This window comes from Pantherophis guttatus, chromosome 2 (genome assembly GCF_059756535.1).
Source record: "Pantherophis guttatus breed Tessera chromosome 2, ASM5975653v1, whole genome shotgun sequence".
Lineage (NCBI taxonomy): Eukaryota > Metazoa > Chordata > Lepidosauria > Squamata > Colubridae > Pantherophis > Pantherophis guttatus.
Genome location: NC_142064.1, coordinates 129,443,682 through 129,462,613, shown reverse-complemented (window position 1 = coordinate 129,462,613; position 18,932 = coordinate 129,443,682). Strand labels below are relative to the sequence as shown.

Here is an 18,932-nt window from a genome sequence, read left to right as displayed (position 1 = left end):
CTGTCCCCGTCTCACACATGCACACAAACAGACAGCCGGGGGTTAAATAAACTGACAGACAACCAATTCTTCCGATAAGACGCTTGGCAGCAACCCAATAGCTGCTTGCCAAGAACTTTTACTCAATAAACAAAATACACACAGTCAAGAATTGTCCATTTCATAAAATAAATCCAAGGCCGATAATGTTGTTTCCACAGATGCAATATGACTCGGTAGTAGTTAGTTTTGTCCGTCACAGAGTCTGAATGGCCACCTCAATCCCTTTTATATCCTGTGGTCCAGTGACTCAGCCTAATCTCTGGCACGCCTTTTCTTCTGTTGCGCGCGCTTATCTCTGCGACGCTGCCGAGGATCCAGCCAAGACTCATTACCCTCAACACTGTCCACCTGTGGCTGCGTGGACGTGCTTGGCCCCGGCCCTATCTCTTGCCCTTCGGCGGACACCGAAGGCATTGCCAGAGAGGAGGGTCCTGGAGAGGGAGGCCTTGCCAACTCCTCTCCTTCACTCTCGGAGTCCTCTCCTGCTGATGACACTGGCTCAGGTAATGGAGCCACAACACCCTGATCCAAGTGACTTCTTCAGTCAAAAGGAAGATTTGGGTAGGCAGAGCGAGTCAAGGTAGTCGTTGGAAAGAACCAATTCTACCATACAGAAAAGCAGCATGTAAATATCTTACTTTTTAAGATACTTTTGGCCTGGATGATTGAGTCTTCATTTATATTTTACCTTGCTTTGTTATCCTACTATTATCTCAAAAATCATTCTGAACCAGTAACTTACTTGGGCATAAATGGAAAAGAAAATGGACTGGGGTGGAGGCAATCTCAGATTACAGTTCTTTCCCCAAGCAATGGGGATGAACATAGGGAAGACAACCAAACGGAGTGGCTCTTTTGTAGGGACAGCCACGACAGGTGGGTTCTCAGCAGGACACTGGAATAGCTATATATCGTTCCTTTTTCTTCTTTGGTTATGATGGAAACAGGGTGGATAAAAATCGAATTTTTAAAAATTTAAATTGGAATTTTTGGATTTTTATCAAATTTATTTTAATAAAATTCTTTTGGAGTAAACATCTATCAAAAGGTAAGTTTTCTATTTAAGATATATTAATAATTTAGTTTATTCAGCATGAAATGGAGCTTAGTTATGTAGCATGAGGCTGTAGATTCTGCAATATTTACATTTTTGGTAAACTCATTCAATGAATCCAAACTCTGCAAGCTGAGATAATATGCACTGCATTGATGCATTCACCCAATTTCACAGTAGCCATGAGATAAATCGTAAAACAAAGTTCAGGAATATTCCTTTATCCCATTGTTTTGCAAATCTATGTGCATTACAAACTGTATGATTGTTTGAAGAGAAATGCATCTGTACCACCAGGCTCTTAAGTGTGAGGAGGAAGGGCAAGCAGTAAAAATGAAAGTGAAACCTTCTAAGTAGCTTATAAATATAATACTAAAGAGCACCTGTCATTTCAGATCCATCATGGCAGCGCCTGTTATAGCAGGCATCCATTCACCTGCTGCCTGCCATGTCCATCATCTTGTTGTGTCACTGCCGCTTCACCAGCCATCCCATTAAAGTGAATGGGACTGTTGGTGAGTCAACAGCGGGTCTGGGGTGGAGCTGCTGCAGGACAGAGATGACAGTTGCTGTTTAAAAACTGTGATTGAGTTGATTTAAATCAACCCTTTTTTACTAGTGATTTAAATCATGATTTAAATCATGATTTAAATCACCCTGGATGGAAAGGGTGAATAAGAGATTCAAAGTGGAGGGGTACCAGGCTGTGGCATGCCAGAAACTGGGTCACGCAAACAAATGAAGCCCCGTCTGCAGGATGCAGGCAGTACATGAAGCCACACCCCCTCCCTTCTATGGAAAAAACGGTTTTTCTCCACAGAACCAGTTCCTGGTGCCCCAAAAGTTGGAGGCCGCTGTCCTATCTATCCTCTCTCTTTCTCTCTCCAGGATGCGTCCTGTCCAAAAGTTTGTGTGTGCACTGATAGTGCTGACATCCCTGGCTTTCCTGTACTTTCACGTGTGGTCGCCAAAACATGACAGTACGGTGGATCTGCGACATCGACCTGATCAGCCGCCCAAGTTCTTGTTGCCTGATCACCTGCTGGTGCCTGACAAGAAATATGAGCACATTGCTTTCCGGATCAAAGAGGAGATTCTGGAGTAAGGCAGAATCCTTTACATCCCCGTGGCCCCTATTTCCTAAAACAAACAAACAAAAAAAATGGTTGATTTCACATTGTACATTTCCCCTTTTTGCATTTTGCAGTATTTTGTGTAATTGTGTGCTTTCCTTCCTTTTTTAAACTTGCAGACGTGGTCTCCCAAGAGGTTCAGCTCTGTTTTCTCCGTTTTCCTGCCTGCCCTTCCCCATTTGCTATTTCTTCTCTTCCCTTCCTGCCCCCTTCTCTGAGGATTGAGAATCTGATCATTGAAGAGCCCTGGCGCTTCTGCATATAGCTAGTCCTCAACTTACAACAGTTTCTTTAGTGACCATTTGAAGTTACAACGGCACTGAAAAAAGTGACTTAGGACCACTTTTCACACTTACGACTGTTGCAGCATCCCCGTAGTCATGTGATTTATGTTTGGATACTTGATAACTGGTTCATATTTAAGACGGTTGCAGTATCCTGGGGTCATGTGATCCTCTTTTGTGACCTTTTGGCAAGCAAAAGTCAATAGGAAAGTCAGATTCACTTAACGACGGTGTTACTAATTTAACAACTGCAGTGATTCACTCAACAAATGTGGCAAGAAAAGTCGTAAAATGGGGCAAGTCTCACTTAACAAATTTCTCACTTAGCAAAATAAATTTTGGGCTCACTTGTGGACATAAGTCAAGGACTACCTGCATTTAGGCCTGATTTAGCGTCTGGAGACTTGGCAGTCAAACAGTTTACGTATTACACTTTAGCACATCATACACCCAGTTGATCTTTTATGTTAAAGTTGTTGTCTTAAGTTGGCAAGTATTGGAGAAGATCTTGCATTCTTGGTGCTTGTTTCAACCAGGGTAGGGCTTGAGTGGCTGAATCTGTGCCAACAAATTGATGATATACATTGCAAGAAGAATTATGGCCTATCAAGCAGTCTTTGGATTGGTCAAACAAATGACACATTCAACAGGGCACATGGTATTCCAAAATTGAAAGACTAGAACGGCTGCCAAGCCCGTCTTTCCCTGGGTTGCCCTTTACTGAAGGGCTACAGTGGCATGCAGTATGGTAGATAACATCGCTAGCCATTTTCCCCTCTCCCCGGCTCTTCACATACTAAGCATGCCTTCATGCATTTTCAAGGGGACTTCTTCCATACAGTGTCCAGCCTATCTAATGGGAAAAGTAAATATTTTTAAAACATTCTTAGGAATGAAAGTCTGTAGACACTCTAAATTATTTGCACTCTAAATTGTAGACATAAACGTTCTTAGGAATAAATAGCAGGGACATGGTGGCTCAGTGGCTAAAGGTCGGCAGTTCAGCGGTTCGAATACCTAGTGCCATGGAACAGGGTGAGCTCCCAGCATCTGACCACCTAGCAGTTCGAAAGCATGTAAAAAAAAATGCAAGTAGAAAAATAGGGACCATCTTTGGTGGGAAGTAACAGCGTTCCGTGCACCTTTGGTGTTTAGTCATGCCAGCTACATGACCACAGAGACGTCTTCTGACAGCGCTGGCTCTTTGGCTTTCAAACGGAGATGAGCACCGCCCCCTAGAGTCGGGAACGACTAGCACATATGTGCGAGGGGAACCTTTACCTTTAGGAATAAATGGTTGCTAATTTGCTGAAGTCTCTTCCTGTGCAAGATGTACATCTCTACATTGCCTGACTGTGACCTACAGCAATCAGAACATTCTTCTGCAATGTTTAGTGTTGTCTCTTCATCCCTTTGGCAGGCTTCTTCCTAAAAATTCCTGTAAATGTGAGGCACAAGCAAGTTTGAAACTGCCCTTTCAGAAAGAGCTCTTTGGTCAGGAGTACTCTCAGGAATTTACCAAAGCCTTCAAGCCTTCTGACCTGGCGGACATCAACAGCAAACGGGAACAGGAATATCGCAGTCATCAGCAGAGGTGAGTAATGGCCAGAGCTGGGCATAATCTTTAATATATAATCTTTGATTGCATCGAGCATTGTGGACGAAGCACCTCATGAAGCTGATTTTGGCCATTAAGGCTTCTACGAGACAAGTGAAATGTCAAGAACAGAGTTGGTGAAATGAAGCCGCTGTTAATAATGAGCAAGATTATCAATGAACAAAATCCAGGGTACCTAAATGATATACATGCATAAATGTGCTTGACATCATGTCTATGGAGATTCTCAGTCATCCAGGTCATGGTTATCCCAAGGATGCTTTTTCAAGAGACAACTGGACTTTCTTGTTTTTCTTTGAAGACATTTCGCTTGTCATCCCCAAGAAGCTTCTTGGATGAGAAGCGAAACGTCTTCAAAGAAAAACAAGAAAGTCCAGTTGCCCCTTGAAAAGGCACCTTTTTGACATAATCGTACATAAAATATGAACGTTCCGGATTATAGATTATGTCGACGTATCAAACATGAAAAGAGAAGATTGTAAAATCTATACTAAGATTCAAGGTTTTCCTTTTCAATGCCAAAGTCTTTAGCCTGAATGTGTTGAGTCGCAGTTTTAGATAATACTTATGAATAGATGGTTTTATAGCTCAAGCAGAAAAGAATACTGGTAAATAAGAGAGAGACTTTTCTCGCTAAAGTTTTCATATAAACGTATGCAAATCAGCTTGGCAGACTTCCTTCACAGGGTTTTCCACGGTGAGGCCATTAAAACTATAAAAGCCATCTTGGTTATTGCTCTTTTTTTCTAGCCATTAGAAGCCTGTGGTGGGCTATGGCTTTGTAAGTTATATAAGAGGAAGCATTTTTAAAGGAAACTACTACAGATGAAGAGTTTGCATTTCTCCCATATTGGAAGCCAGCAAGGTTCTTAAAGAATAGATCTACTCTAGGCAGCATGTCCTGAAAATAAGGGGTATTCATAATTTGCATTGATGTCATTTCTGATGTCGTTTTTTGGGCTTAAGGGTACCACCTTTTCAGCGAGGATCAGCTTGGCATGTAAACATAGTGTTCATGCTGTGAAATTTTCATCAATTGTTTTCCGCAGTGTGGACAATATTTTCAATTGAAAACAGTGAGGTAGGCACAGTCATTCCACCCAGCCAGCAGATGGCAACAGCTCATAGAATCAGGGTTTGTCTGACGGTTGCCATTTCCCTGTGCCTCCAGACAAAGCACAAACAGACTCCATCCCTTTCCACACCCGTTGCATGCCTTACAAACATGGTTGTCTCTCACCCCCAGTCAGATCCCCTCTCAATTTGCAGGCTTTCTGAGATGATGAAAGAGTCTTTGAACCAGTGAAAAGGGACAGAGCAAATTAAAATTGTGGGGAACCTAATAATCTTCCTGACATTTATTGCTAAATTCTAACTTAATATCTCTCACTGGCTGTTGAGAGTTATTGTTTAGCAATTGATAAAGGGTAAATCAAGAAGTTTTTTTAAAAAAAGAAATCAATTACATTCTGAATGTAGGTAATGGCAAATCACTTCCCTATATTGTTGTCAAGAAAATATGTGTATTTCCCTGAGGACATTGGGAATTGAGTTCAATTTGAAGAAAGCTTTAGTGAACCTCGGTGAGGATACCACCTCTATTTTTAGGGTAAAGTAATCCTTTGTTTTACTTGAAGAAGTTTTCCAGTAGCACTCAGTGCTGTCCTTGAGCATTTAAATCAGGGGTGTCCAACCTTGGCAATTTTTAAGAGTTGTGGACTTCAACTCCCAGAATTCCCCATTCTGGCTGGGGAATTCTGGGAGTTGAAGTTCACAAATCTTAAAGTTGCCAAAATTGGACATCTGTGATTTAAAGACTTGCTTGGCAGGATTAATTGATCCATGGATTAGATCAGGTGTCCTCAAACTTTTTAAACGGGGCCAATTCACGGTCCCTGAGACTGTGGGGGGGCTGGATCACTGGGTCGGCATGGCTAGGTGGTCATGTGACTGGGTGGGCGTGACCAATTTAGCAATCCATTTTGCCAATTTAGCAGCCATTAAATAATACACACAAATTAAACTTTAATTTGTTTTTGCTCCTGGGGTTGTTTTATTTGCTTTTGTTTGCATGTTGCTCTTTTGGATGACTTTTCTTTTTACTAGATGACTTTTCTTTTTACTAGATCATTTTTTAAGTTGTTTAGGAGTCTAGTGGTCTCTGAATTGGTGGTGGGAGGCCGATGAGCTGCACGCTGAAGACCAGCGGGGAGGTGGGGCAATCCCACAGTCTCCCAAAAAGTCTCCGCCACTCAGGCTCGGAGCTGTAAGCTGCATCCAGAAAGCGCTGCGATGGAGAGAAGCAGCTTGAGTCAACCCTAGCTTTGCTGTCCGTTGCAGCTAGAAATTGGCCAGCTGGACCTCCGTGCTCTGCTGGATTGGCGAAGATGCCAATCCAGCAGAGTTGGATTAAAGTGGGCCCAGCCAGTTGCCGGCCTCCCCCTTCCCACTGGTTGTGTGGGCACTTCTGGTGAGGAGGAGGAAGAGAGGCGCTTGTGGCGGGAGAAGGCTTGGTTGGTGTCAGAGGGACTTGGTAGTGCAGTGTCACAACATCATCCACTGTTTTGTTTTTAAAATGTGTGGTCTTCTAGCTTCTAGTCTGGTTTCTCAGCAGTGCCCTTAACCACAATACAAACTCTAAGCTTGTGTTTAATTAGGTTCTCTTTATCTAGTTTTAAGACTTGAATGGAGAACAGATCATATGTTAGTCATAAGTATGCAGAAAATTCAGAAGGGTGTAGAAACGTTTAAGCACCGTTGCACATGAATTACAACAACAGAATAAGTAGCTTACTGCGCACCAGTATTTGCTAAAACCAAATAAAATATTCTCTATCAGTTTTAAATGTATGAGTTACTGTTCTAAATCTGTCAATCAGAAAGTTACTATTACCAGGCAGATAATGCAAACATGAGTCTTTCCAGATATAGCAAAATTTGGAGGGCGGAAACTCTGCTGCTTGTAAAATTATCTGACAGAACAAAAGCAGGATTTTCGGAAGTTGATCATTGAAAAATTCACATCAGATATCGTTAAGTGTGCCTCTGACTGGTGCATTCAATATGGATTGTAACAGAACTCTGATTATGTTCAGTGATGATAGGGAAAGATGTGTTCAGTGGATCTGAAGGATACTATCTGGAGAGGATGACACAACACTACCAAGTAACTTCCTTGCTCTTTTTTTTTTTTTTGTCTCTAGAGGCAAATAACAGAACTATGAAACTAATCTGGAAATTGCCCATGTGAGCAAATCTATTTTTGGAGCATACTTCTTGGAAGCTAGAAAAAATGTAGGATAGACAGCACCAGCACCAGTTATGTTTGTAACTCAAACCGTACTCAACGTATAGTCCTCAATGGAACTACATCCACATGGCGGGGAAGTAAGCAGTGACGTACCCCACGTTTCCATTTTAGGCCCAATACTCTTCAATACCTTCTTACATAAGGGAATAGACAAGGGAATAGAAGGGAAACTCATCAGATTTGCAGATGACACTAAGCTGCAAAAATAACCAATATCCCAGAAGACAAGCACAAGATCCAAAAAGATCTTGACAGACTTGTACAACAGGCCCTACCTAACAAAATGCAATTCAATGTAGATAAAAGTAAGGTTTTACACTTAGGAAAGAAAAACTAACTATGTAGGTACGGACTAGGTGAAACATGGCTTAATGCTAGTAATTGTGAGAGGGATCTTGGAGTCCTGGTGGACAATCACTTAAATATGAGCCATCAGTGTGCGGTGGCAGCCAAAAAAGCCAATGCAATCCTGGGCTGCATTAATAGAGGGATAGAATCAAGATTACATGAAGTTCTAGTACTGCTTTACAAAGCTTTAATATGACCACACTTGGAATACTGCATCCAGCTCAAAAGGCCTTGTAGAAGAATTAGTATTATTAGAATTAGAATGATTAGTATTTAGTATTAGAAAGTTTCTACAAGGTCACCAGAATTGTTCTTCAATCTCTCTTCTGGAAATGCCAATTTTCATAACAAAACCCAACTGGAATTGTTTTTATTCCATCACATGATAGTGATGGGAAAAATGGGAAAAAAAATCTCCTTAAGATAGGTACATAAGTTAACCCATAACCAAATAAGGGAATAAGGCAATGGTGAAATTCATTTTTAAAAAAAACTACCGGTTCTGTGGGCGTGGCTTGGTGGGCGTGGTGTGGCTTGGTGGGCGTGGCAGGGGAAGGATACTGCAAAATCTCCGTTCCCACCCCACTCTAGGGGAAGGTTACTGTAAAATCTCCATTCCCTCCCCAATCCTGGGGGAAGGATATTGCAAAATCTCCATTCCCACCCTACTCTAGGGCCAGCCAGAGGTGGTATTTGCCGGTTCTCCGAACTACTCATAATTTCCGCTTCCTGTTCTCCAGAACCTGTCAGAACCCCTGGAATAAGGGAGAAGCTTTCCAAACATTTTTTCAATTTTTTCAATTAGGAGTTTCCCCAACATTATTTTACCTTTCTTGTCCTCAAGCGTAGGCTAAAATATGACAGCTAGCTGGAGGAGTTTAAGATATTTTAACCAGAGTAAAAACAACAGCAACAAAATCAGTTTTAGCTTTCTGTCTTTAAATAAGTCTGATGAAATTGTAAGTCATTTTTATGGAGAAGGCATAAGCAAAAGATAGTCATGCTATTGACTATTAAAATTCAGGAAGAAGAACTTGTTCCCAGAGAATGGAATGAAAATCACTTTTTACTGTTGATTTGATGACTTCCTACTGAAAGCAACCAAACCAACTGTAAAGACAGAACATGTACTTTAAGAAGAATTTGCTTGCTTTTCATTCTTCGTTCCGTTTAATGAGCAATACAAAAAAGATGTCGAGACTCTGAAAAGAGTGCAGAGAAGAGCAACAAGAATGATTAGGGGACTGGAGGCTAAACCATAGAATGAACGATTACAGGAATCGGATATGTCTAGTCTAATGAAAAGAAGGACTAGGGGAGACATGATAGCAGTTTTCCAATATTTGAGGGGCTCCTACAAAGAGGAGGGGGTCAAACGATCTTCCAAAGGCAAGACAAGAAACAATGAATGGAAACTAACAAAGGAGAGAGGCAACCTAGAACTAAGGAGAACATTCCTAATGGTAGAGCAATCAACCAATGGAATAGCTTGTCTTCAGAAGTTGTGGGTGCTCCATCACTGGAGGCTTTCAAAAAGAGAGTGGACAACCATAGGGTCCTTCAAGGTCCCTTCCAACTCTATTATTCTTTGTTCTAAGTTACTTAATTGTAGAAAATCATTATCTCCTGCTGCTTGCTATTAGACCATTTGGATTGGAAATGCCAAAGTTGAGACTTCAACTCTAACTGAACATGTACGGACAAAAACTTTCCTATGCCCTGAAAGTTGGTATTAAATGAAAGTCTTTATTTGTCTTCCCCTTCTTTTCTTTTGTCTGCCCCAAACTGTTTTAAAATCAATAACACTAAAAAAATCTTCTTTTGCCCTTCCATTGCTTAACAAGACATTAAGACTCAATAAGTGCTGAAATCTAAAATGTTTCGTTTTAGTGTGTGACCATGAAAGAGTTAATGACATGAGAGTTAGGTGAAAAAAATATTCTGCACTGCCTCCCTTCCATTAGTGCTCTAAGCATGTACTTGTTTTGCTGGATGGTTAATCCAGGCCTGGATTTAGCTGGTTCCTTTATCTCCTATCAAGCCTTCACTGATGATATCAATGCCTTTAACAATAGATGGAATATTTTCAGAGAGCTAAATCATACTGACATTTAGCCTGTGCTCAGTTGCAGTGGGAAGGAAAACATAGTCATTTCTTACTCTCATATATAAAACCTATGTACATTGACCACATTTTCTTAGAAAAAATAAGGGAGAAACGTGAAAAAGGGACGAATCTAAAAGAGGTTCATAAGGATTTTTTAAAATGTTAACTTTGTTTTACAAAGAAAAATTTAAGAGCAAAACTTTACAAAAGCATACATTCTTTTTTTAATTATACTGTTCAATCGTGTTCGGTTCTCAGGGACTTTCTGGATTGGTCCCTGTAGTTCTCTCGGCAAAGTGATTCACTTAATAACTGCGACAAGAAAGGTCATAAAGTGGGACAAAACTCACTTAATAACTGTCTTGTTTAGCAATGGAAATTTTGGGCTCAATGACCCGATCATGTGTAAATTTATTTAGAAAGAAATATATGAAAGTGTCCATATTTTTCATGTGAATGTGAGAGACTGCATTAAATGGTAGTTTTGTATGATAAAAAGTTAAATGTCCAAACTAAGAGCGAATTTGAATTTTTGAAAAATAATCGGAAAGACTACTTTCTGAAATAAAGGGCTGTCATTTATAATAAAGGATGTACCGGTAGTTATAGGCCACAAAATTGTTATGTGCCATTCTGTAGTTGTTGACATCAACACTTCAGTTAAGCTGACTACATTAGGAAAGGTGGAAAGGAAGCGGTATGATGAGAAAGCATGGGAAATATATACAAGACATTCATTCCAGTGGTGCGTTGCTATCGGTTCGCACCGGTTCAGGAAGACCGGTAGCGATAAATTGGCAAGGGTCGCAGAACCGGTATTAATTGCTGGCTGGCCACGCCCCCGAACCGGTCCCCACCCCACCCAGTCACTTTCTTTTCCTCCTTACCACCTGGGCGGCTTGCCTGCCTAAACTGCCTTCCCATGTGGTGCCTGCCCTGCGCCCCAACTGAGCTGCCACCTCCTGCCTATAGGTAGGTTGCGCTACCCCTCCCCCCAGAGCATGCTGCACCACCCCCACCGGGCTCACAACCTTACCTTCCCCGCCCCTTACAGGAGTCCCCCCCGTACCCCGTTTTGGCTCCCAGGGGCTGCAGGGAGGCTTGCTAAGGCCAAAATGGGGCATGAGGGGGGTGCCAAGCAAGACTCCCTGCAGCCCCCTGGAAGCAAAAATGGGCTGCGGGGGTGGGGGGGGCTTCAAGGGAGAAAGAAACAAAGAAATCCTCACTGTTTTGGGATCCCCACGTGCACTGAGCTTGAGTTGAGAGCTTATTGTAAGTGCCTGCACTAGCTATCCTTGCTCAGGCTAAGCTACAATACATTTCAAAATGTCTGGCTTTTCTTCCTCCTACCAAAGATCTTCTGGGGTTCTTCACAGGAAGGGAGAAAGGGAGGGAGAAAGAAAGAAAGAGAGAGAGAGAGAGAGAGAGAGAGAGAAAAGAAAGAAAGACAAAGAAAGAAAGAGAAAGAAAAAGAAAAAGGAAGGGAGAGAGAGAAAGAGAGAATGCAGGTAGCTCTTAACAGAGGCTTGAACTTGCCTGAAATTAGATCAAGCCCTACATCACTTAACCCAATGTATCAGATTAAATTGTTATTGAATTATTTTTGGTATATATACTACATTCTCTTGTGTAATTTAATTATAGTGTAAAACTAGTCTATTATGTCTCAAAATAAAAGGGAGATCAAAAATCCAATTAGTGCCATGTAAATTCGGGAATCCCCAAAGACCTTTCCCATTGTATTTATTAAACAAATTTATATAGCTACCCAACTCATATACAGTGACTTTATCACTTTCATGTTCCTTTCATGTAGTTCTCAATGTGTCAATCTCCTTGCTACTCTATTTCCTCCACCAAAATTCTATTATAAATAATATTACCACACATTACAGCTCTAATTTTGTATATTTGTGCCAGTAATTTTCAGAAAAAGATTTATTCCTCTCTTACATAGTTATTTAGAAGTAGCTTCATATGTCAGTTTACTTTTACCATTAAAAAATGTTTTGTTGCTTTATATGACTGCAAAAGCCTTTTAGCAGTTTCATGTAACAGGAAATATCCAGTAACAATTTTGAAAGTAGTTGTCATAGCCACAAACACCCTCCCCCCAAAAAGAGAGAGAAAGAGAGAGAAAGAGAGAAAGGAAGGGAGAGAGAGAGAGAAAAACTGTGTTATTATTTTTAATTGTTCCATTATTTATCATGTGTTAATATTTTACACTGTCCCTACACCTAGAATGATTTTACTGCCTTTCTTTTGCCCAGAGCTACCACATATTTTTCAGGGATTTACATGCATTCAATGTCTATAGTCCAGAGCATAAATATGTGTGTGTTTATTTTGTACATCAGGTTGCATAAGTCCATCTTAATATGCTATCCCTGGTAGGTGATGTTTTGTATACATACAGAGAAAGAAGCACTCTTGTGATCTTTGACTTTTACGCTTGCTGTCAAACAGCAGCCATAATACTAATTACTGTTTTGAACAATATGCACAAATGGCTATTTTATATGTGAAATATTTCTGCACCTATATTGGTTCTCACTGTCAGGAAGTTTCTTCATAGTTTTAGGAGAAAAATTAACTTCTCTCTTTGTTCAGTTTCTATCCATTGCTTCTTGTTTTGCCTTCTGGTGCTTTGGAAAATACATTGCCTATACATTCTTTCTGGCAGCCCCTTAAAAACCTGTTGCATACCACACTCTTGGGCAAAGCTTGTGAGCCATTTCCTCCTTTCAGTGGTCCATGGAAGTACATCTATAGTATGTAGATGATAAAGTTGAAAAAAGGTTGAAACAACATTTTTACAGAACTGTAGATACGTTGAGGCTGTGTGTGACAAGGAATGGCTGGGAGGGGAGGGGCCAGGCGAAGGACCCCTTGATGTGAGTGACATTGAGTTGGCCATGCCCACCCAGTCACATGACCATGAAGCCACTCCCACTGTCACATGTAGTAAAAAATTTTAGAACCCATCCCTCATTCATTCATTCATTCATTCATAGGCTCTATATAGCTGACCATCTCACAATGGGCCATGACTCTGGGCAGCAGCATGCAAAGTTAACACATATTAATTCCAATTAATAAACAAACATCCAAAGATACAAATAACTATCCTAATGTACAGGAAAACAGTATCTTTTGATAAGATAAAAGACTGGTGGATTGTTAGTCTCCCTAAACATCATGTACTTTTAAAAAATGATTATAATTATTTGTGCCTTCTAGTCATGGGAAGTCAAGGTGTTTCTCGATTAAATTGTATTTCAAGTATGAGAAGTTCCAACAAAACTACAAAATACTAATCCAAGCATTACAATGAATGCAATGTTTGATCTTCCCAGTAATAGGAAATGTAAATCCCAGTGAGCAGCGTGATGTTTAGTTTTGAATAAGGCACCTGCTACACTTGTTCTGGGAGGCCTGAAGTACTAAATTGACTGCCATGAAAATAATGCAAATAATGGATTTCCCCCACTTGTGAACAGGCTTAGATATTAGCCACTGAAGACCAGAACAGGAAGAGGAAAGTATTAAGCAAATGTGTTTTAAAGTAACCATGGCAAGATGCTTGGCATGCATAGCTATCATTCCTCGGGAGTTATTTGTGCTTGTTAATGTCTGCTGGATAGTACATGAAAGTCAGATGTGGCACCTCAAACTGCCTTCCTTTATCTCCATCAGGTCTCGGTCTCCACTTGACCAGCTGATCATTGTCCAAGCCAACTCACCACTAGAATTTCCAGTTCAAGGTGTAGAAGTTCTCCCTCTCCAGACCATTCTTATTCCAGGCAAGCCTTTTATTTTCTCTGCATGTCAAAAGAAGCAAAAAGAGAGAGGGGAGAATCTGTCTTTCACCGTGGAAGAGTGTGTGATGAATATAATGGCAGGTGGAATGGCAAAAATGTCTCACCTCCCTGTGTCTTTTTCCCCATAGGCTTGGGCTTACAAGCAGCTGAAAGAACATTATACCAGGTAAGATAGCAATAGCAATAACACTTAGACTTATATACCACTTACATACCACTTCACCGTGCTTTACAGCCCTCTCTAAGTGGTTTACAGAATCAGCATATATGCCCCCAATAATCTGGGTCCCATTTTAGTGGCTTTGGAAGGATGAAAGGCTGAGTCAACCTTCAGTCGGTCAGGATCAAACTGCTGACAGTCGGCAGAATTAGCCTGCAATACTGCATTCTAACCACATGAACCGTAGCAAGAAATGAAGGTTGCTTTATGAGGGCATAACCCTTTGGCCTGCACTTTGAATGTTTCCTCTTTTAAAACAGGCCCCACAAGCATGTTTTATGCATGGAAATACTTGGGTGCTCTGCTTAGATGCCAGCGTAACCTGAATAGATTTCTAAAGTGTAGGGTTGACATAAGAAGAGCAGTAGAAAAAGAATGTATTGAAAAGCATGTATGTTGCTTGTTTACTAAAAGTACACAAATCTGGGTTGCTCGAATACCGTTTTGAAAATATATTGAATTGAAAATGAAAACAACAATGGAGTGGGAATGGAGAGAGGAGTAGAGGGACGGACAGGAGAGGAGAAGAGAGGAAAGGAGAGAGAGGGACAGAAAAGAGGGAAAAGGAGAGGAAGAAAGGGAGGGGAAATAAGAGTAGGAGAGAGGGTTAGAAAGGGAGGAAGGGGGGAGGAGTGGGGGGAGGGAAGGGGAAGGAGAGGAGGAAAGAAGAAAGTAGAAAGGGATAGAAGAAGGAAGGGAAGAAGGAGAGGAAAAGTTGTAAAATAAAGGAGAAGAAATGGTAGAAGAGCCCAAATATACCCTAATATTTTAGGATGAAGAATGAACTATAATATGAAAGTTAAAAGATAATATGTATGATTAACAATGGATAAGAGACTGTACATTTAAATATGTTTATGAGAAATAAAAACAAAAAACTCTTTAAAAAAAACCTAAAAGTACACAAAAGGGTGTAGGGTTTTTTTGTGGAGAGGGTTAAAAGGAACAGAGCATTCCAATATGTGTGTAAACTCCCATCTGAAAGGCCAGGAGAAACCGATTGCCTAATTTTGATAGGTCAGGATGAAAGATACCCCCTTTTTTTTTTAGTGAAAAAAATTGCCATACGTAAGGATATGATTTTTAATCAGATCTTCTTCCCCTGACCCTTAAATTCTTTTTTTTTTCTCCCCTGGTTATTTATTCTTCTGGCAGGTCAACTTGACAGCAACAATGGGTACTTTTGATGTGGCTGCGGAGGTAGAAGGCGTCAAAGTGAAAGGGGAAGGACGCATGCACCTCTCCCTGTCCGGATCCCAGCTGGACAATCTAAACCGGCAAATGCAGTTTGTCACCTACACCAACACCCTCTACCATCCTAATACAGCAGATATAGGTGGGTACGGGGGCAATCATTACCACTGCAAATATCAATAGTCCAGCAATAAACCGTGGGGCAAGCCACTGGAGGGGAACTGTAATAGCAATAGCACTTAGACTTATGTACTGCTTCACAGTGCTTCACAGCCCCCTCTAAGCGGTTTACAGAGTCAGCCTATTGCCCCCAACAATCGGGATCCTCATTTTACCCACCTTAGAAGGACGGAAGGCTGAGTCAACCTTGAGCAGCTCAGGATCGAACTGCTGCACTGCTGGCAGTCGGCAGTCAACAGAATTAGCCTGCAGTACTGCGTTCTAACCACTGCGCCACCACGGATCATGAGCATCACTGTGACAAATGAGGGCAAATTGAAAAGGAAGTTGCTGAAGGTGGGGAGAGAAACCAACACTTGGAGGCATGCCAATTCTTCCGATGTTTCCCCCTCAGGGGAATTCATTGTCAGTCCTTCACTTGAGGAGCCTCCATCTTAATATACATAGTACAGGACTATTGTGGTAAAGGTAGAATTCTTCTTCGAAGCAAACTTCACTAGATGGACAGATCTATGTTGTTTTCTGGGCAAAAATGTGTCTACTATCATATTATTTCTAGGCAATCATATGATTTGCCATGACTTTCTCCCTAGATGTTATTTTAACTTTACCGATGGATTCCACCAGTTCGAGGGTGAAAGAAAAAAATGTGAACTATCAGCCATCCAGTATTCAAATCTTGCTCCGCTGATGAATAATCTTTGCTCTAGTGGTTAAGGCACCAATCTAGAAATCAGAAAACCATGAGTTCTAATCCTGCCTTGGACATGAAAGCCAGCTTGGTGATTTGGGCTACTCACTCTCAGCCCAATCCATTTCACAGGGTTGTTGTTGTGGGGAAAATAGGAGTAGTGTGTGTGTTTGCTACCTAGAGTTATTTATAAAAATAATAAAATAATAAAGGTAGAATAAAGATAATCTAGGTAAAGGTGTAGGTTTCCCCTGTCCAGTCATATCAGACTCTAGGCCACAGTGCTCATCTTTGTTTCTTAGTTGTGGGAACCAGTTTTGTCTGAAGACATTCCTGTGGTCATGTAGCCACCATGACTATACACTGAGGGGCATGGAACGCTGTTACTTTCCCACCAAAATGGTACCTATTTATCTATTTGCATGCTTTCGAACTGCTAGGTTAGCAGGAACTGGGGCAAGAACAGGAGCTCACCCTATTGCGCAGAACACGGGCTCAAATGGGGTTGTCAGGTCTCCAGCTGACAAGCTCAGCATCTTTAACCGCTGAGACCTCATGCCTCCCCAAAATAATCTAAAAATAGACAGACAGACAGACAGACCGACCGACCGACCTTAGGACATCTCTTTGGCTTCCATCTTTTTTTTTTTTTTTTGATTTGATTTATATGCCGCCCTTCTCCAGAGAGTCAGGGCGGCTTACAATGCGTTAAGCAATAGCCTTCATACTTTTGTATATTTATACAAAGTCAGCTTATTGCCCCCACAAACTGGGTCCTCAATTTACCCACCTTAGAAAGGATGGAAGGCTGAGTTGAACCTTGAGCCTGGTAAGAATTGAACTCGCAGTAATTGCAGGCAGCTGGATGTTAAATGCTGCCTTAGGAGGCATTAGCCTCCTACGCCACTCAGGCTCTTTTTAATCTTAATTTTGTTGCAGTTTGAGCAGTTCCCATTGCGATCTTAATCTATTCAATTCAGGGCGGCAGGACGTTCTGTCTTTTCCTCTTGAGTAAAGTTTGATAATAGATAAAGCAGTAATGAAATCCTCTTTTGCTGCCCTGAAGGTTCTCCAAAGTTTCACTATCCCAATTCTGCAAAAACATGCTGACCATTGCTAGTGCTGTTGGTGGGAAGGGTTTTTTTTTTTTTAAAAAAGAAGTGATAAGGTCTTTCGTAAGCTTAGCAACTGATAGAACAAAACAACATCTCTCTAAAATGTCAAAGACTTAATTGAGGTGGAGATCCTTTCCAATCCCACATAGCTAATCAACTTCCTCTTAAATTGGAAAGTAGAATGTGGGTTTTGGAATGTAGAAGGCTGTTATTTGCTTTCTTGAAACTTGTGGCTTTTTAGGATTTTGTTCAAGCTTTTCATAGAAATAGCACATTCAAGGCCCATGTGAAATGGGAGGGAAAGAAATTCCAGGAAGATGACTAACAAGAACAATATTCTCATAGAGGTAATCCTCGTTTTATAATCATTTCTTGTGATTCTTGTGAAGTTACAATGATAAGGGGGGAAAAGTGACTTATGACCGATTTTCACACTTACGACCATTGCAGTATCCCCGTGGTCATGTGATTAAAATTCAGGTGCTTGGCAACTGACATGTATGCATAACAGCTGCCCTGTCCTGGGGTCCTGTGATCACCACCAGCTGGCTTCTGACAAACAAAGTCAGTGAGGAAAGCCACAAGGAACTATGAGTGATAAAAGCTACCGGTTCGGGAAAACTGGTAGTAAAAAAAGCTACCGATTCATCTGAACTGGTATTTCCAACGATCAGCTGTGCCGCGCAATTTACATTTGCTAGAAAGCAGGAAATCCTGCTTTCTAACGAATCTAAATCACACGGCACAGCTGTTCCCCCCCTCACTGTTCTACGTTACCTTGTTAAGCCTCTTTTTTCCATGCAAAGCGCACGTTTGGCATGCACTGTGTACACGAGTACAGCATGTGTTTGGCATGCACTGCGCATGCGTGCAGAGTGTGTATTTGGTGCGTACTGTGCATGCACAGGCAGCAAACTGGTGGCAATCCGTGGAGGATTTCACCACAGGGAAGCCAGATTCGCTTAACAACCGTATAATTCACGTAACAACTGCAGTGGTTCGCTTAACAACTGTGGCAAGAAAGGGTGTAAATGGGGCAAAACTCACTTAACAACTTAGCAATGGAAGTTTGGGATTCAATTGTGATCTTAAATCCAGGATTACCTGTACTCTCACAAAGAGCAGGGGAATCTACTTAGACTTCAGCAAAGCATTCGACAAAGTTGACCACAACCTACTTCTTGGTAAGGTTAAAAAAAAAAGTGGGATAGATAGCATCACCATCAGATGGATTTGTAACTGGCTGACAAACCATACTCAACAAGTAGTCCTTAATGGTGCTACATCTACATGGAGGGAAGTAAGCAGTGGGGTACCACAAGGTTCTGTCTTAGGCCCAGTACTCTTCAATATCTTCATAAATGACTTAGATGAGGGAATAAAAGGGGAACTGACCAAATTTGCGGATGATACTAAACTGGCAAGAAGACCCAACCCTAGATCAGTGTTGGCAAAACTTTTCAGCACCAAGTGCTTTTCATCACCATGCTGCACTCTCCTCTGGCCCTTCTGGGGCAGCTCAGCTCCCTGACAGTGGCTCCTCCTTTTCCTCCTGGCTGCTCCATCATCCTGGCCGGAAACAGCAGCGCGAGAACCGCTGCCACCCCCTTGTAGTGGCAGGAGTAGAGAGTGGGGCGGTCGTGCACCCGAGCTAGCGAGGCACTCCAGACCACAGACGCATGTCAATGCCATGGGCTGGAGGGCTGGGGCTGCGCAAGAAGCAGACTCAGGCAGGGAGGGAAGGAAGCCCTGGCTCACCCGTCCTGGCTGGCAGCACTGCTCCCCTTGCTCTTCCGGGTTCTGGTGCACCGGCCA

The 18,932-nt window shown here is 41.6% G+C and overlaps 1 protein-coding gene across 4 annotated transcripts in view; it reads left to right on the top strand.

Moving 5' to 3' along the window:
- The window catches only part of B4GALNT1 (beta-1,4-N-acetyl-galactosaminyltransferase 1), an 83,150-nt gene that overhangs the window by 51,228 nt on the left and 12,990 nt on the right, over positions 1-18,932 (top strand). For all 4 annotated transcript variants that reach the window (XM_034419193.3, XM_034419191.3, XM_060688983.2 and 1 more), the window contains exons 2-6: positions 1,985-2,197; positions 3,934-4,107; positions 13,593-13,699; positions 13,846-13,883; positions 15,093-15,273. In XM_034419193.3, coding sequence (XP_034275084.2) covers positions 1,986-2,197; positions 3,934-4,107; positions 13,593-13,699; positions 13,846-13,883; positions 15,093-15,273 — 712 coding nt within the window. In that variant the 5' untranslated portion in view covers position 1,985. The remainder of the gene's footprint in view (positions 1-1,984; positions 2,198-3,933; positions 4,108-13,592; positions 13,700-13,845; positions 13,884-15,092; positions 15,274-18,932) is intronic.